General features: G+C 36.3%; 1 protein-coding gene across 1 annotated transcript; it reads right to left on the reverse strand.

Annotated features, from left to right (window-relative positions):
- Positions 1 to 468: 468 nt before the first annotated feature.
- On the reverse strand, positions 469 to 4,557 carry LOC140246954 (uncharacterized). Its single transcript, XM_072326268.1, has 4 exons — positions 4,398 to 4,557; positions 1,736 to 3,635; positions 1,126 to 1,438; positions 469 to 546 (listed from the first exon to the last, which is right to left on the reverse strand). Exons 1-4 carry the CDS (start codon positions 4,555 to 4,557, stop codon positions 469 to 471), a joined length of 2,451 nt encoding a protein of 816 aa, XP_072182369.1.
- Positions 4,558 to 15,346: the final 10,789 nt, after the last annotated feature.

Below are 15,346 nucleotides of genomic sequence, written 5' to 3' on the forward strand. Positions count from 1 at the left end.
CATAGACAACATTGACATCAGATCCCCTGTCAGTAAGTAATCGACATGAGATACTCATTGCGGCATGTAATATGCAGCAAATCATCACCCCATAAATCACTGCATATCCACTATTTTCGTATCCTCCCTGATGCAAGGATGATAGTTTTGATTTTTTTTCATTAGCTGCATTTACGCCAGTTCCTTGTTCAACAAGATTTTAGGCAACTTCAAGATGCCTTTTCGAACTAGCAATCTGCAGCGAGATAATATTATAATGCTCTTTCATGGCAGCATTTACATCTGCTCCCTTGTCAACAAGGCTTTTGACAACCGTGCGATAAGCAAAACACTGGTATCGTTGATATATACTGAATTAACAGCAGTTCCATGTTATATTATGCTGAAATATAGAGGTGGTGGTGACGGAGCCTGTTCCGTCAGAATTATTTACTTCAACTAATTTTTCAACGAGATAGCGTACAATATCTACGTGTCCATTCCCACTGGCTTTTTGTTAGGTTGTAATGCTATCCTTACTGGAATAACACCCGTCTGTTCCCCTGTCTACAAGAATTTGTGCATTTACAAGATGCCTATTTTCACATTCTTTATCCAATGACTTTCACCGCCAACGCTTGCTGTGTTCACATCAGCTCCATGGGTTGTTAAGTATGACACAACACGTGGTGTTCTTTCATTAAAACAAGAAATACGGAGTTGAAGCCTTCTTAATCAGCAGTATTTACCTCAGATCCTTTTTTCAAGAAGATAGCGTGCAATCTCAAAATGTCCATTCTCACGAGCTCTTTGTAAAGGTGTAACGCCATCTTTATCGGCATAATTTACGTCTGCTCCCCTACCTAGGAGGATTTTAGCAATGTTGAGATGTCCATTTTCACATGCAAAATACAACGAACATTTGCCTTCAATGGTTTCTGCATTTACGTCACCTCTGTGGTGAAGAATGTGAGAAACAAGACTTTTGTATCCTTTCATAGATGCAATGATAAGGGCATTAAAACCCTTTTCATCAGCTTCATTTGGGTCAGCTCCTTGTTCAAGGAGATAGTTTGCCCTTTCAATTTGTCCATTTTTACATGCTCTTTGTAATGTTGTAACACCATCTTTTGTTGCATAATTCACGTCTGCTCCAGTATTTGCAAAGGTTTCAGCTTTATGGTCTAAGTGGTGTGAGGCTATATCTTCGTCAGCTCCTTCCTTAGATGTAACGTTGGCTGGATTGAAACCCTTTTCATTAGCTTTATCTTCGTCAGCTCCTTTCTCGACAAGATAGCATGCTATTTCCCTATGTCCATTCTTACAAGCGAAGTGTAAAGGTGTATCACCATTTTTCGTGACAGCATTCACATCTGCTCCTCTGTCTACTAGGATTTTGATAACTGTGAAATGTCCCTTGTCACATGCGATATGCAGCGAAGTTGTGCCGTTAATGGTTGCAACATTCACATCAGCTCCGTTGTCTAATAGATATGCAACAATACTTTCGTATCCTTTCTCAGATGCACGGATGAGGGGACTGGAGCCTTTTTCATCAGCTGCCTGAACGTCAGCCCCTTTATCGACAAGATAATCAGCAACCTGTAGATGTTCCTTAGCGCTCGCATAAAATAGTGATGTAACGTCATCTTTCGCTTTAGCATTCACATCTGCTTTCTTGTCAACGAGGATTTTGACAACCATTACATGTCCATTCAAACATGCAACATGCAAAGGTCTGTGATTGTCAATGGCTACTGCATCCACATCAGCTCCGTGATTGATTAGGTATGAAACCACACCTTGGTGCCCTTTCATACATGCAAGAAAAAGGGGATTGAAACCTGCTTTATCAGCTGTATTCACGTCAGCTCCTTTTTTGACAAGATAACATGCAACTTCTGCATGTCCATTCTTACATGCGTTTTGTAAAGGTGTAACACCATTTTTCGTTGCAGAATTCATGTCTGCTCCCCTATCTACAAGGATGTTGGCAATTGCGTCATGCCCACTTTCGCATGCATTATGCAAGGAACTTTCCCCACTAATTGTTGCTGAATTCACGTCAGCTCCGTGGTCTACAAGATGAGAAACAAGACTTTGATGTCCTTTGACAGATGCAAGGATGAGAGGACTGAAACCTTGTTTATCGGCTGTATTAACGTTGGCTCCTTTCTCAAGAAGATATTTTGATACTTCACATTGCCCCTTTTTACATGCGGTTTGTAATGGCGTAACACCAGCTTTGGTTGCTGAGTTAATGTCTGCTCCCCTGTCGACAAGGATTTTCGAAATTTTGACATGTCCATTGTCACACGCGACATGCAGTGAACTTGTGCCATTAGTGGTTACAACATTTACATCAGCTCCGTGGTCTATTAAGTGTGAAACAATCCTTTCGTACCCTTTTCTAGATGCACGGATGAGGGCATTAAATCCCTCTTCATCAGCTGCCTGAGTGTCAGCTCCTTGTTCAAGAAGATAGTGAGCAACTTGTAAATGCCCTTTCGCGCTAGCATAATATAGGGGAGTTACACCGTCCTTGGCTTTAGAATTCACATCTGCCCTCCTATCAACAAGAATTTTGACAACTGCGAAATGTCCATTCACACAAGCAACATGCAAAGGCCTGTGATCGTCAATGGCTATTGCATCCACATCAGCTCCATGATTTGTTAGGTATGAAACAACATCTTGGTGCCCTTTCATACATGCACAAAATAAGGGATTGAAACCTGCTTTATCACAAGCATTGATGTTAGCCCCCTTTTCAACAAGATAGCGTACAATGTCTGCGTGTCTTTTCTCACAAGCTCTGTGAAAAGGTGTAATACCATCTTTATTGGAAGAATTCATGTCTGCTCCCCTGTCTAAAAGAACTTTGACAGTTTTGAGATGTCCATTTTCACATGCTTTATCCAATGAACTTTCGCCGTCAAGGGTTGTTGCGTTCACATCAGCTCCTTGGCTTAAAAGTTGATTAACAAGAACATGGTATCCTATCATAGATGAAAGGATGAGGGGATTGAAACCTTCTGTATCATATGCATTTACGTCAGCTCCTTGTTGAATAAGATATTGTGCTATTTCAAGTTTCCCGTTTTTACATGCATTTTGTAAAGGTGTACCACCACATTTGGTTGCTGAATTCACGTCAGCTCCACGTTCGATGAGGATTTTGACTACTCTGAGATGTCCATTTTGGCAGGCTAAATGCAAGGGACTATCACCGTCATGGTTTACCGCATGTACATCAGCTCCAAGGTCTATTAGGTGTAAAACAGTATTTTCGTATCCTTCCTGAGATGCAACCATTAGGAGATTGACATCCTCTTCATCAGCTGCATTTACGTCAGCTCCTTGTTCAAGAAGATATTGCACAACTTCCAGACGTCCTTCCAAACTAGCAAGATATAGAGGTGTATTACCGTTTTTCGCTGTAGAAGTAACATATGCTCCACTGTCAATAAGGATTTTTGCTACAGTTAGATGTCCATCTTGGCATGCAAGATGCAACGCACTAAAACCTTCAAAGTTTACTGCATGTACATCAGCTCCATGGTCTATTAGGTATGAAACAATATTTTCGTGTCCTTTCTCAGATGCACAAATTAGGGCGTTGAAACCCTTTTTATCAGCTGCATCTATGTCAGCTCCTTTTTCAAGAAGATATTGTGCAACATTCAGATGTCCATTTAAACAAGCATCTTTTAGCGGTGTATTGCCGCTTTTCGCTCTGATATTCACATCTGCTCCCCTGTCAACAAGGATTTTGGCTACTGTGAGATGTCCATTCATGCATGCAAAATGTAACGAACCATAACCCTCATGATTTACTGCATGTACATCAGCTCCATGGTCTATTTGGTCTAAAACAACATTTTCATGTCCTCCAAAAGATGCACAAATGAATGCGTTGAAACCCTTTTCATCTGCTACATTAACATCAGCTCCTTGTTCAAGAAGATATTGTGCAACATTCAAATGTCCATTCAAACAAGCAACTCTTAGCGATGTATCACCGTTTTTCGCTCTAGTATTCACATCTGCTCCCCTGTCAACAAGGATTTCGGCTACTGTGAGATATCCATTTAGGCATGCAAAATATAACGAACCATAACCCTCATGGTTTACTGCATGTACATTAGCGCCATGGTCTATTAGGTCTAAAACTATTTTTCTGTGTCCTATCTCAGCTGCATTGATGAGTGGATTGAAACCCTTTTCATCAGCTAAATTTACGTCAGCTCCTTGTTCAACAAGATATTGTGCAACTTTCATATGCCCTTTCAAACTAGCAACATATAGTGGTGTAGCACCGTCTTTTGCTGTAGAATTCACATCTGCTCCCCTATCAACTAGGATTTTGGCTAATGTGAGATGTCCATTTTTGCATGCAAAATATAACGAACTATCACCCTCATGGTTTACTGCATGTACATCAGCTCCATGGTCTATTAGGTCTAAAACTATTTTTCTGTGTCCTATCTCAGCTGCATTGATGAGTGGATTGAAACCCTTTTCATCAGCTAAATTTACGTCAGCTCCTTGTTCAACAAGATATTGTGCAACTTTCATATGCCCTTTCAAACTAGCAACATATAGTGGTGTAGCACCGTCTTTTGCTGTAGAATTCACATCTGCTCCCCTATCAACTAGGATTTTGGCTAATGTGAGATATCCATTTAGGCATGCAAAATATAACGAACCATAACCCGTATGGTTTACTGCATGTACATCAGCTCCATTGTCTATTAGGTGTGAAACAATATTTTCATGTCCCTCCTGAGATGCACAAATGAGGGCGTTGGAACCGTTTTCATCAGTTGCATTCATGTCAGCTCCTTGTTCAAGAAGATATTGGACAACATTCAGATGTCCATTCAAACAAGCAACTCTTAGCGGTGTATCACCGTTTTTCGCTCTAGTATTCACATCTGCTCCCCTGTCAACAAGGATTTCGGCCACTGTGAGATGTCCATTTAGGCATGCAAAATATAACGAACCATAACCCTCATGGTTTACTGCATGTACATCAGCTCCAATGTCTATTAGATATAAAACAATATTTTCGTGTCCTTCCTGAGCTGCAGCGATGAGTGGAGTGAAACCCTTTTCATCAGCTGCATTTATGTCAGCTCCTTGTTCAAAAAGATATTGTGCAACATTCAAATGTTCATTCAAACAAGCAACTCTTAGCGGTGTATCACCGTTTTTCGCTCTAGTATTCACATCTGCTCCCCTGTCAACAAGGATTTCGGCCACTGTGAGATGTCCATTTAGGCATGCAAAATGTAACGAACCATCACCATTATGGTTTACTTCATGTACATCAGCTCCAATGTCTATTAGATATAAAACAATATTTTCGTGTCCTTCCTGAGCTGCAGAGATGAGTGGAGTGAAACCCTTTTCATCAGCTGCATTTATGTCAGCTCCTTGTTCAAAAAGATATTGTGCTACATTCAAATGTCCATTCAAACAAGCAACTTTTATTGGTGTATCACCGTTTTTCGCTCTTGTATTCACATCTACGCCCCTGTCAACAAGGATTTCGGCTACTGTGACATGTACATTTAGGCATGCAAAATATAACGAACCATAACCCTCATGGTTTACTGCATGTACATCAGCTCCATGGTCTATTAGGTCTAAAACTATATTTTTGTGTCCTATCTCAGCTGCATTGATGAGGGCATTGAAACCCTTTTCATCAGCTAAATTTACGTCAGCTCCTTGTTCAAGAAGATATTGTGCAACATTCAGATGTCCGTTCAAACAAGCGTCTCTTAGCGGTGTAAAACCGTCTTTCGCTCTAGTATTCACGTCTGCTCCCCTGTCAACAAGGATTTTGGCTACTGTGAGATGTCCATTTTTACAAGCATTATGTAACGAACTATCGCCATCATTGGCAACTGCATTAACGTCAGCTCCGTGATCTAAAAGATAGGAAACAACTCTTTTTTGGCCTGTCGTAGATGCAAGGATGAGGGGAGTAAAACCTTTGTCATCAGCAATATCAACATCAGCTTGGTGTTCAACAAGACAGCGCACTGTTTGTAGATGTCCATTGATACTTGCATACTGTAATGGTGTAATACTGTTATAATTAACATCTACTGCATTAACATTAGCTCCATGATCTACAAGATTAGAAACAATTTTATGATGTCCTTTCATAGATGCAAGGACGATGGGATTGAAACCGTTTTCGTCAGCTGCATTTACGTCAGCCCCTCGCTCAAGAAGACAATGCGCAACTTCTTCATGTCCATTTTCACATGTCCTATGTAAACATGTAACACCATTTTTCGTGGTAAATTTCACATTTGCTCCCCGATCGACAAGGATTTTGGTAACTGCAAGATGTCCATTTCTACATGCAATATACAAGGAACTTTCACCGTCAAGAGTTTCTGCGTCCACGTCAGCTCCATGATTTAAGAGGTTGGAAACAACAGTCTGATGCCCTTCCCTAGATGCAAGGAAGAGGGGGCTTACACCGTTTTGGTCAGCTGCATTTACGTCAGCTCCTTGTTCAACAAGATAACCTGCAACTTCAACATGTCCTTTCGCACATGCCCTTTGTAAAGGTGTAATACCATCTCTTCTGGCAACATTCACGTCTGCTCCCCTCTCGACAAGGGATTTGACACGATACAAAAAATTGTTACCGTCAGCAAATACTGTCTTTGCATCATGTCTATGGCTCAAATTTGAAGGGTTAGGGTTAGTGGACTGGTGTCCTTTCCTAATTGCCAATCCTCTATTCCCCATTGTGGTGAACTTCTAACTTTTTTAATGTCATAGTTCAGAGCCGTCTTTATTTAGGAAAGTTGCGACAACGTCATATTAGCACAGTAGCAGTCTTGAATCATCAATGTGTTCAGGCTTAACATCCTTTGAAGTCCTAGAATGCATAAAATATGGACATTATAACACATGAGCAAGAGGTCAAAGATACAAAGAGTTGAGCATGTACACTTTGTCATTGTTAGGTTTTTCCCGCCGACATTTGAATCAGATTTGCATTTGAATTAATAAAAAGGCGTTCGAAGCTGACTTTACCAAGTCCCTGATCCCATTATTCATTTAAATTCTTTGATCATTCGATTCCGTTTCATGTCATTTTTCTAAGGTTCTATTTCACTCAATTTAGAAATAAACTCCTTTCGTTTAACGAAGTTGGCATTCAATTTCGAGCCAATTTGATAGACATTCGATTTCGTTCCAGTTACTCATTTCAATTCCATCGAATCGCAAACAACTTCAAACTCTAGTCGTTCGAATTCAATCAACATAAACAGGCTCTTTTTCATTCATACAGCATTTATGCAAGTCACATTTACATTTTCGTTGTTATAGAACTTGATTACGTAATTTTATTGTAACATAACTAGATTAATTAGTTTCATTGTAACATAAATTGATGTAATTTCATAACAAAAGTAAAGATTGACAATCGTGACGAATTTAAGATTTGCATTTGTCGCAAAAGTGAAATGTACATAGCGTGATATTCGGCGTTTACCATTCTATGACGCATATCAGTTACAGGAGAAACAGTTTTAACTGTACCTCCGATGACAATGTATGATAAAGGTTCTACATCTCACTATAGTCTACGGACCAACCTCGTTTACCTCTTTTCCAAGTCTTTAGCGCACCAATATAACACTTCTATTAACAGCAGAGCAAAGCGAAAGTACAGAAGCACAGGATATTGTATTTATTTTTTTTTCTAACATAAGATACTTACCGGGAGAGTATGAACTGAAGATTCTTTTAGACCAGTTAGTGTTTTGCCTTCACGCGAAGAACCTAGGTGTGACACATATGACTATGAGATTCCTCTAATCACGCACAGGTGCATTCCTGTTCACCATCCCCAAAAGAGATGAAAAGCACAAAAGATTTAAACTTTTCAGAAATTGATCACTCGTTTATTTTATTCTTTCTTTCCTTTTTAATGAAACAGTTCTTCTTTCTATGAAAGAAAGTTTTCCTCATGTTTTTGATATAGCAACGATAATAATGTGAGATAAGCAAAGTAAAAAAAAAAAAGCTGACAATCATAGTTAGGCCCTAACTGGTAATGGAATAACTTTTTCAATCAATCTTTTCATGATTTCATGCTTTTTGATTAAAAAAAAATCATTATTTTCTTTTTGAAATAGCTGTCACCATGGTAACCGTCATCACTATGAGGTAGCTGTGATATTTGGAAATTGTGATATTTAATTTAATCAGAGAAATATGTTCATATTGACATCTGTTGGAAATTACAGTAAGTTTTTATAATGTTTAATGAGGAATACATGTTCTTTAAAAAAATTGTTGCCATGGCAACGGCTAAAGATGTCAATTAGAAATATGGCAACAGGTGGATTCGTGTACGGCACTCCCAAAATAAGGGAGAGAACACAAAAAATCTAACTCTTACAGAAATGTATTATCTATGGATTTACTTCATTCTTACTTTCCTGTTAATTGAAATACCTATTTTTTTCTTTAAAAGGCAGTTTTTGTTATGTTGTTGCTATAGCAACGAAAAAGGAAGTGAAATGAACATAATGGGAAAGAGGTGATAGTCATGATAGTAGTTAGTAATCAATATTCCACCCGATCATGTCACATTTTCTTTTTCATTTGCCTTTCATGAAAGTATCAATACTTTCTTTAAAATAGTTGTTACCATGGCAATCATCTTTGCTATGAGGTTACCATGGCGTTATAAGAATTGTGATTTTTAATTTGATTTAAGAGATGTTTAGATTGACTTATTTCGTTGTTTACTGCATGTTTTTTATGATTGTTTTAATAAAGAATACACATTCTTTTAAAGGTAATAATAAAGAATTGTAATATAATTATAATAAACAAAAGTTGATCATTTATTTATCTAGTTTTTCTTTCAATGGGATACTTCTCCTTTCTAGGGAAAAAAAGTTGTTGCCATAGCAACGATAATAATGTGGCATGAACGTAGTGAAAAAAGCTGATGATTATCATAGCAATTTGGGGCTAATGATTCAAATGCGAACAAAAAAGGCCTACTAGTAGACGGCGAGTTGTAATGTTCTTAAAATTTTCTGTAGATTTTGATTTTTTGTGCTATTTCCCCTATTTTGGGGGTGCTGAACACGAATCCACTTGTTGCCATTTTTCTAACCGACATCTTCACCCGTTGCCATGGCAACGCATTATTTTCCTTAAAAGAACATGCATTTTTCATTAAAAGTCGTAAAAACATGATGTAAACATCAAAATATGTCATTATAAATCCTTTTTAATTACACTTGAGAAAGAATACAATTTTCAGAATGTCATGGTTACCTTATAGCAATGACGGTTACCATGGCAACAACTATTTATAGAGAAAAATCATATTTTTCATGAAAAAGCAAGGAAACATGACAAGATTGAGTGGAATATTTATCATAAATTACTATCTAGATTATCAGCTTTTTTTCCACTGTTAATTTCACATCATTTTCGTTGCTATAGCAACAACATGACAAAAGATGCCTTTTAAAGAAAAATAAGCATTGCAATTGAAAGAAAAGCAAGAATACGTCCATAGATGATAAATTCCTGTATAGTGAGATTTTTGAGCTATTTCCTTTATTTTGTCGGTGCCAAACACGAATCGACCTATTGCCACATTTCTAAATGACATCTTTAGCCGTTGCCATGGCAACAAATTATTTTCTTAGAAATAACATGTGTTCTTCATTAAACATCACAAACGCATGCTAAAAACACCAAAATAAGTCAATATAAACGTATCACGCTTCAATCAAATTAAAAATCACAATTTCCGACTGTCACAGCAACCTCATAGCAATAACGGTTGCCATGGTAACAGCTATTTTTTAAAAGAAAATGATTTTTTTTTCATCAAAAAGCATGACAAGATGAAAAGTTTGAGTAGCATACTCATTACAAATTGCTATGATAATTATCAGCTTTTTTCACTATGTTCATGCCACATTATTATCGTTGCTATGGCAACAACTTTTTTTTCCCTAGAAAGGAAAAGTACCCCAGTAACAGAAAAACTAGATAAATAAAAATAATCAATTTTTGTAGAGTTTAATTTTTCGGCCCTTTTTTTTTTTACTCTTTTGGGAATGCTGAAAAGGAATCCACCTATGGCAACTTTTCTAAATGATGTGTTCAGCCGTTACCGTGGCAACAAATTATTTTCTTCAAAAGAACATGTGTTTTTCATTAACATCATAAAACATGTTGTTAAGGCGAAAATATGTCATATATACATTTTTCCTCAATTAATAAAAACAATCCTTTTTTACAATTACATTGATACCTCATAACAACGACAGTTGCCATAGTAACAATTCTTAAAAAAGAAAATACTGAAATTTTAATGAAAAACAATTGAAAAAATGACGAGATTGAGTACCATATTCATTACAAATTACTATCAGCTTTTGTTTTCACAACGTTCATTCCACATCATTTTTGTTTCCTTAGCAATAATATGAGAAAAATGTTTTTTTTTTTTTAGGATTAAAGTTCTATAGCAATCTGTTGGAAATTACGATAGAGGAGGTATCATAGTCATTTAAGGTCATCAAATGTCTTGGAGACATTAATGATGAAACAGAGTACATCATGACGAGAAAATTGGAACTTTTGGGGAGGTCTTTAGACATTTGTATTGCTTATCATTTGAATTTTATGTTTCCTGGGTATATCTATAGATTTTAAAAAAATCTATTCCTCATGTTGTTGCGATATAGGAACAGAAATGATGTGAACAGATGGCTTATAGTCTTGCTCATTTGTAATACTTCAAAGCATTTACATGCCTGTATCAGAAACAATGGACTTGATTTCAGTTTGCTCATTTGACATTCTATTGTGTTCATGTATGTGTGTGTATGTGTGTGTGTGTGTGTGTGTGTGTGTGTGCTGTGTTCCATTTTCCTTTTACATTTGCCGTCACATTAGTGCCCGAGTGAGTAATTGTACTTCATTTTTGATAAAATTAACCTTTATTTAAATCCGCGTATGTAGGTTAGAACAATTGCGTGATCAATGGATCTTGTAAATGATATTAATGAAGATAAACACATTCAATCGTTTATGTATCAAAAGCATGGTATAGTTTTGGTTATAAAGATGGGATATCCAGAATGTGAATTTTCAGGAGATAATAAGAAAACAAATTATAAAGTAATAAAGAACACATAATAAAATGACGATTTTAAGGTTTATTTGATGAGAATTAGTTTTTAACTGGTTGATTTAAATAAGAAAAAATAAAGACAGTGGTCCTTATAAGAGGTGGGTCTCAGATATTATCAATATTTTTTTTTTCTTGATTTATTCTACGGAATGTGAAACCCAAATGATTTATAAAGTGCTACAGAAAAAAAATATTATGATGAGTCGGCTGTTTTTACGTAAACTAATATAAGTGATTGCAGGTTCCACTCCACGTAAGTAGCGGCATCAATTTACTCACTCATCACTGTATCACATCACTTATTTAGTTTTTGAAAGTGGTAGTAAAATAAATCAGGCCATAGATATAAACAGTGAAATCATTGCATGTAAATGGACAATTATTCAAGCACTTCTTCTTAACAGCAGTAATAATTCTATGGATACACCACTTTTGAAACTGTTGAGATTCTCGACGTAAAATTGCAATAAAAATGTATTTTTTAGCATGGCATATCATATTGATGTAATGTATGAACACAGGTATTCAGTACAAAGTACTTGCAATTTTACTATTGTTCTGTGGTAGATTCTATATTATTTCCTGTGTACTTCCCCTATGGTATTACTGCAGGTGGAGTATACCACAGGACGTTTGTTTGTTTGTTTTTTTTTTTTAGGGCCCGTGTAGGCTAGTATTTATTCGTCGAACTATTAAACTTACTTTATTCCTCCTGGATCTGGAGATACAGATTTGTAAAGATTCATTATAATGGAAGACTTGACTCATCAACCCCCACCCTCCCGTGGTTTTGTGCCTTCCCAAGTGTTGAATAGGACCCGTTCCTGCCAAGTTTCTTTAAAGTATAGCGATGCGTTTTGGCAATATGTGTATTATATATATACATATATATATACATATATATATATATATATATACCGGGTGTCCCAAAAAAAGCGGAACGGTGGATTTTCAGTACCTTGTGGTCTAAAACTTATATATCTTTTGACATCATTAGAAAAAGCACCTTCCGCAAAAGACTATGATACCAAAGTCATTAAATTTGGTTCAGTACTCTTTATTCTACGCCAATTTCTGAAAATGTAGTCATTGTCAGATTTCGCCTGATTTTTGCGACTTACGAGATAATAATTCGAGTGCGACACGCGATCCATACGGTGAATATTGTGTAAGCTCGGTGATCCATGTTATGTCAACAAAAGATACAGCTTTCACATTGGGCACGGGCCAGGAAAAACAGTGCGTGTGTGTGTGTGTCTGTGTGTGTGTGTGTGTGCGCGCGCTCCCAATATGAAAGCGATATCTTTTGTTGACATTGATCAACGAGTTTACACAATTTACCGTATGGAACGCGTGTCGCACCCAAATTGTTATGTCATAAGTCGCAAAAAAAAAAATGTAAATGACTGCATTTACAGAAATCGGCGAAGAATAAAAAGCACTGCACAAAATTCAATGAATTTGGTATCATGGTCTTCTGCGGAAGATGCTCTTTCTAATGATGTCAAAAAATATATCACTTTTAGAACGCAAGGTACTTAAAATCCACCGTTCCGCTTTTTCGGGGACATCCGGTATATATATATATATATATATATATATATATATATATATATATATATATATATATATATATATATATATATATATATATATATATATATATATTATATATATAATGGGCCCAAATGTGGTCTATTAATTGTAATCTTTTTCCAAAGGGATCCTTTCTGAAAAGTTTTGTAAAAATCCGTCATGGATTTTCAAGAAGAAGACGAAAATGTAAAATAATGACGCAGATTGACGAATTACAACAAACAACAGCAAATAGATAAATTGATCTTCCTCAGGACAGGGAATATGCAATGAAATTTTCCATACATTTTGTCTCAATGTTATGTTTCGGCGAATTTACTTACAATTATATCTATCTCTGTCATATCAACAACAAGTGTGTATCAGTACACACGTTGCATTAATGATATATGAGAAAAATATGATTTGGTCAATTTTGTCACGCGATCAGGAGCAAAGTTTTAACCAATCATTTTCTTTGTTTTCCCTTTTCAAGATCACTTGTTTTTGTATATGGACCCTTCCCCCCCCCCCATACAACAACAATACAAACAAAAACCGGGGGAAAACACGACACTATGTATAGCTTTAAGTTAAGGTTTTTGATAATGCTCTTTGATCCTGGTATTTTGGCTTGCGATACATTTGTAATCATCCCTAACTATATATATATTTTTTTTTTTCTGAACAGGCGAACGTTCTGCGGAGAGGGAAACATGGTTCTAGGTGATCAAATCAAGTTAGTGAAGAACAGTACAAAATATGTTTTTTTGTTTATTCTCAAATTATTTCCGTTTAATGTGTTCATAATAAAAACAGAGTAGTTCTATTCTAACCGCAAGACATGTATTCCAAGGAGCCCTGCAGTTTCATTCATATCTCTATGTCATATGATACAAAGCAACCACAAAAAAAAACCTTATGTTTCCTTTCTACCTTTCATGAAGGTGGAAAATCTGTGTAGACAAATAAGGGAGAGAGATACAGAGATAAAGAGAGAGAGAGAGAGAGTGAGAGGAGAAAAAAAAAGAGGACACGAAGAATACTATGCAACTTGAAAATAAAGAAGAGGAAGAAGAAAATTAAATAAGTAACCAACAAGGGTTTTTTCTTCTTTTTTTATAGCTCAGTCGGTAAAGAACCGGTCTGGTAATCTTGAGGTCTCTGGTCCAAATCCCGATGGAATCCCATTTTCTTTGCTGAAAGTTTTCACTATTTATCGTTTGTTTCTGGTAAGTTATCCTTTTTATGTATGATTATAATATATATATATACACTCAGCAAAAAAAGTAAGTTCCCCCCTAACATTTTTGGATATATCTCAAAAAGTATTTTACGGATGTTCATAATTCGAACGGGAATGGATAGGGAATTTTATTACTCATAACATGAATGGCATATCATTGCCACCAGATATCATTATTGGTTTAAAAAATTGCATTTTATGTCAAAATGCATGGGAAAAAAGTTGCACTTTCAGCCATAGGAAGCATATTGTATACATTTCCTATGTAAGTTATCAAATGATCTTTTTGAATTGTGTAGTTCTCAGGAATTTCTTCAGGTACAATGTGCTTCCCTATTAAACAGATGTTATGCATACTTTTTGAACAATAGGCCTTCTCAATATGAAAATATTGGTAGAAGCCATGTGATTTGTAATTCCAATTTAGGTTGATCACATTAATTTGCCTGTGGGCATTTTGCATCATGCCCTCAAGTTGTAGATCAGTTTGCTGAGGGAAATGGCATCGAACGTTTGGAGTGGCCTGCAAGATCCCCTGACTGTAATGCAGTAGAGAATCTTTGGGATATCATTAAGTGGAAAGCGAGCAAGAAGTTGAAAGATGACACTTCACTGCAAGAATTTCAGCGCATCTTGCAGAGAGCATGGGCCAACATTGAGCAGCGCCAAGAACAAACTTTAGTTAACAGTATGAGGAGGAGATGACGGCTGGTCATTGCGGGTGGTGGACATATCAATTATCAAATACTTCACTATATGCTCATGAAAAGAAAGAGATAGAGAAATATGCAATAACCCATGCTTAAATGTTCAGAATCATGAGTGATTGTCTAATTATTTGTGTAAAAGTCATTACAAATCAATAAAGTGCAACTTTTGTTTCCATGCATTTTGACATAAAATGCATTTTTTACACCAATAATGATATCTGGTGGCAATGTTTTGCCACTCATGTTATGAGTAATAAAATTCTTTATCCATTTCCGTTTGAATTATGAAAATCGGTTGAATACTTTTTGAGATATATCCACAAATGCTAGGGGGAACTTACTTTTTTTGCCGAGTGTATATAGTTATTGTCTGTTTATAAAAACAGAGAACAGAAGCAAGGGATTGACAAATTGCCCTATACATCGACGTAAATAATCACTGAATTCATCGGTGTTTTGGTAGTAGATATGATGAAAAAAAAAATCATGGGCGTACATAGTCATGAATTTAAAAGGAACATAAGTTTTGAGCGTAAAAAAACATATGCGATCCTGAATCCTAACACCAACCCAAAATTCGCCTAACATAGACATTCTAGGTAGGAGCACATTTTGAAAGAT

The sequence above is a fragment of the Diadema setosum genome, chromosome 3 (assembly GCF_964275005.1).
Source record: "Diadema setosum chromosome 3, eeDiaSeto1, whole genome shotgun sequence".
Taxonomy (NCBI): Eukaryota; Metazoa; Echinodermata; class Echinoidea; order Diadematoida; family Diadematidae; genus Diadema; species Diadema setosum.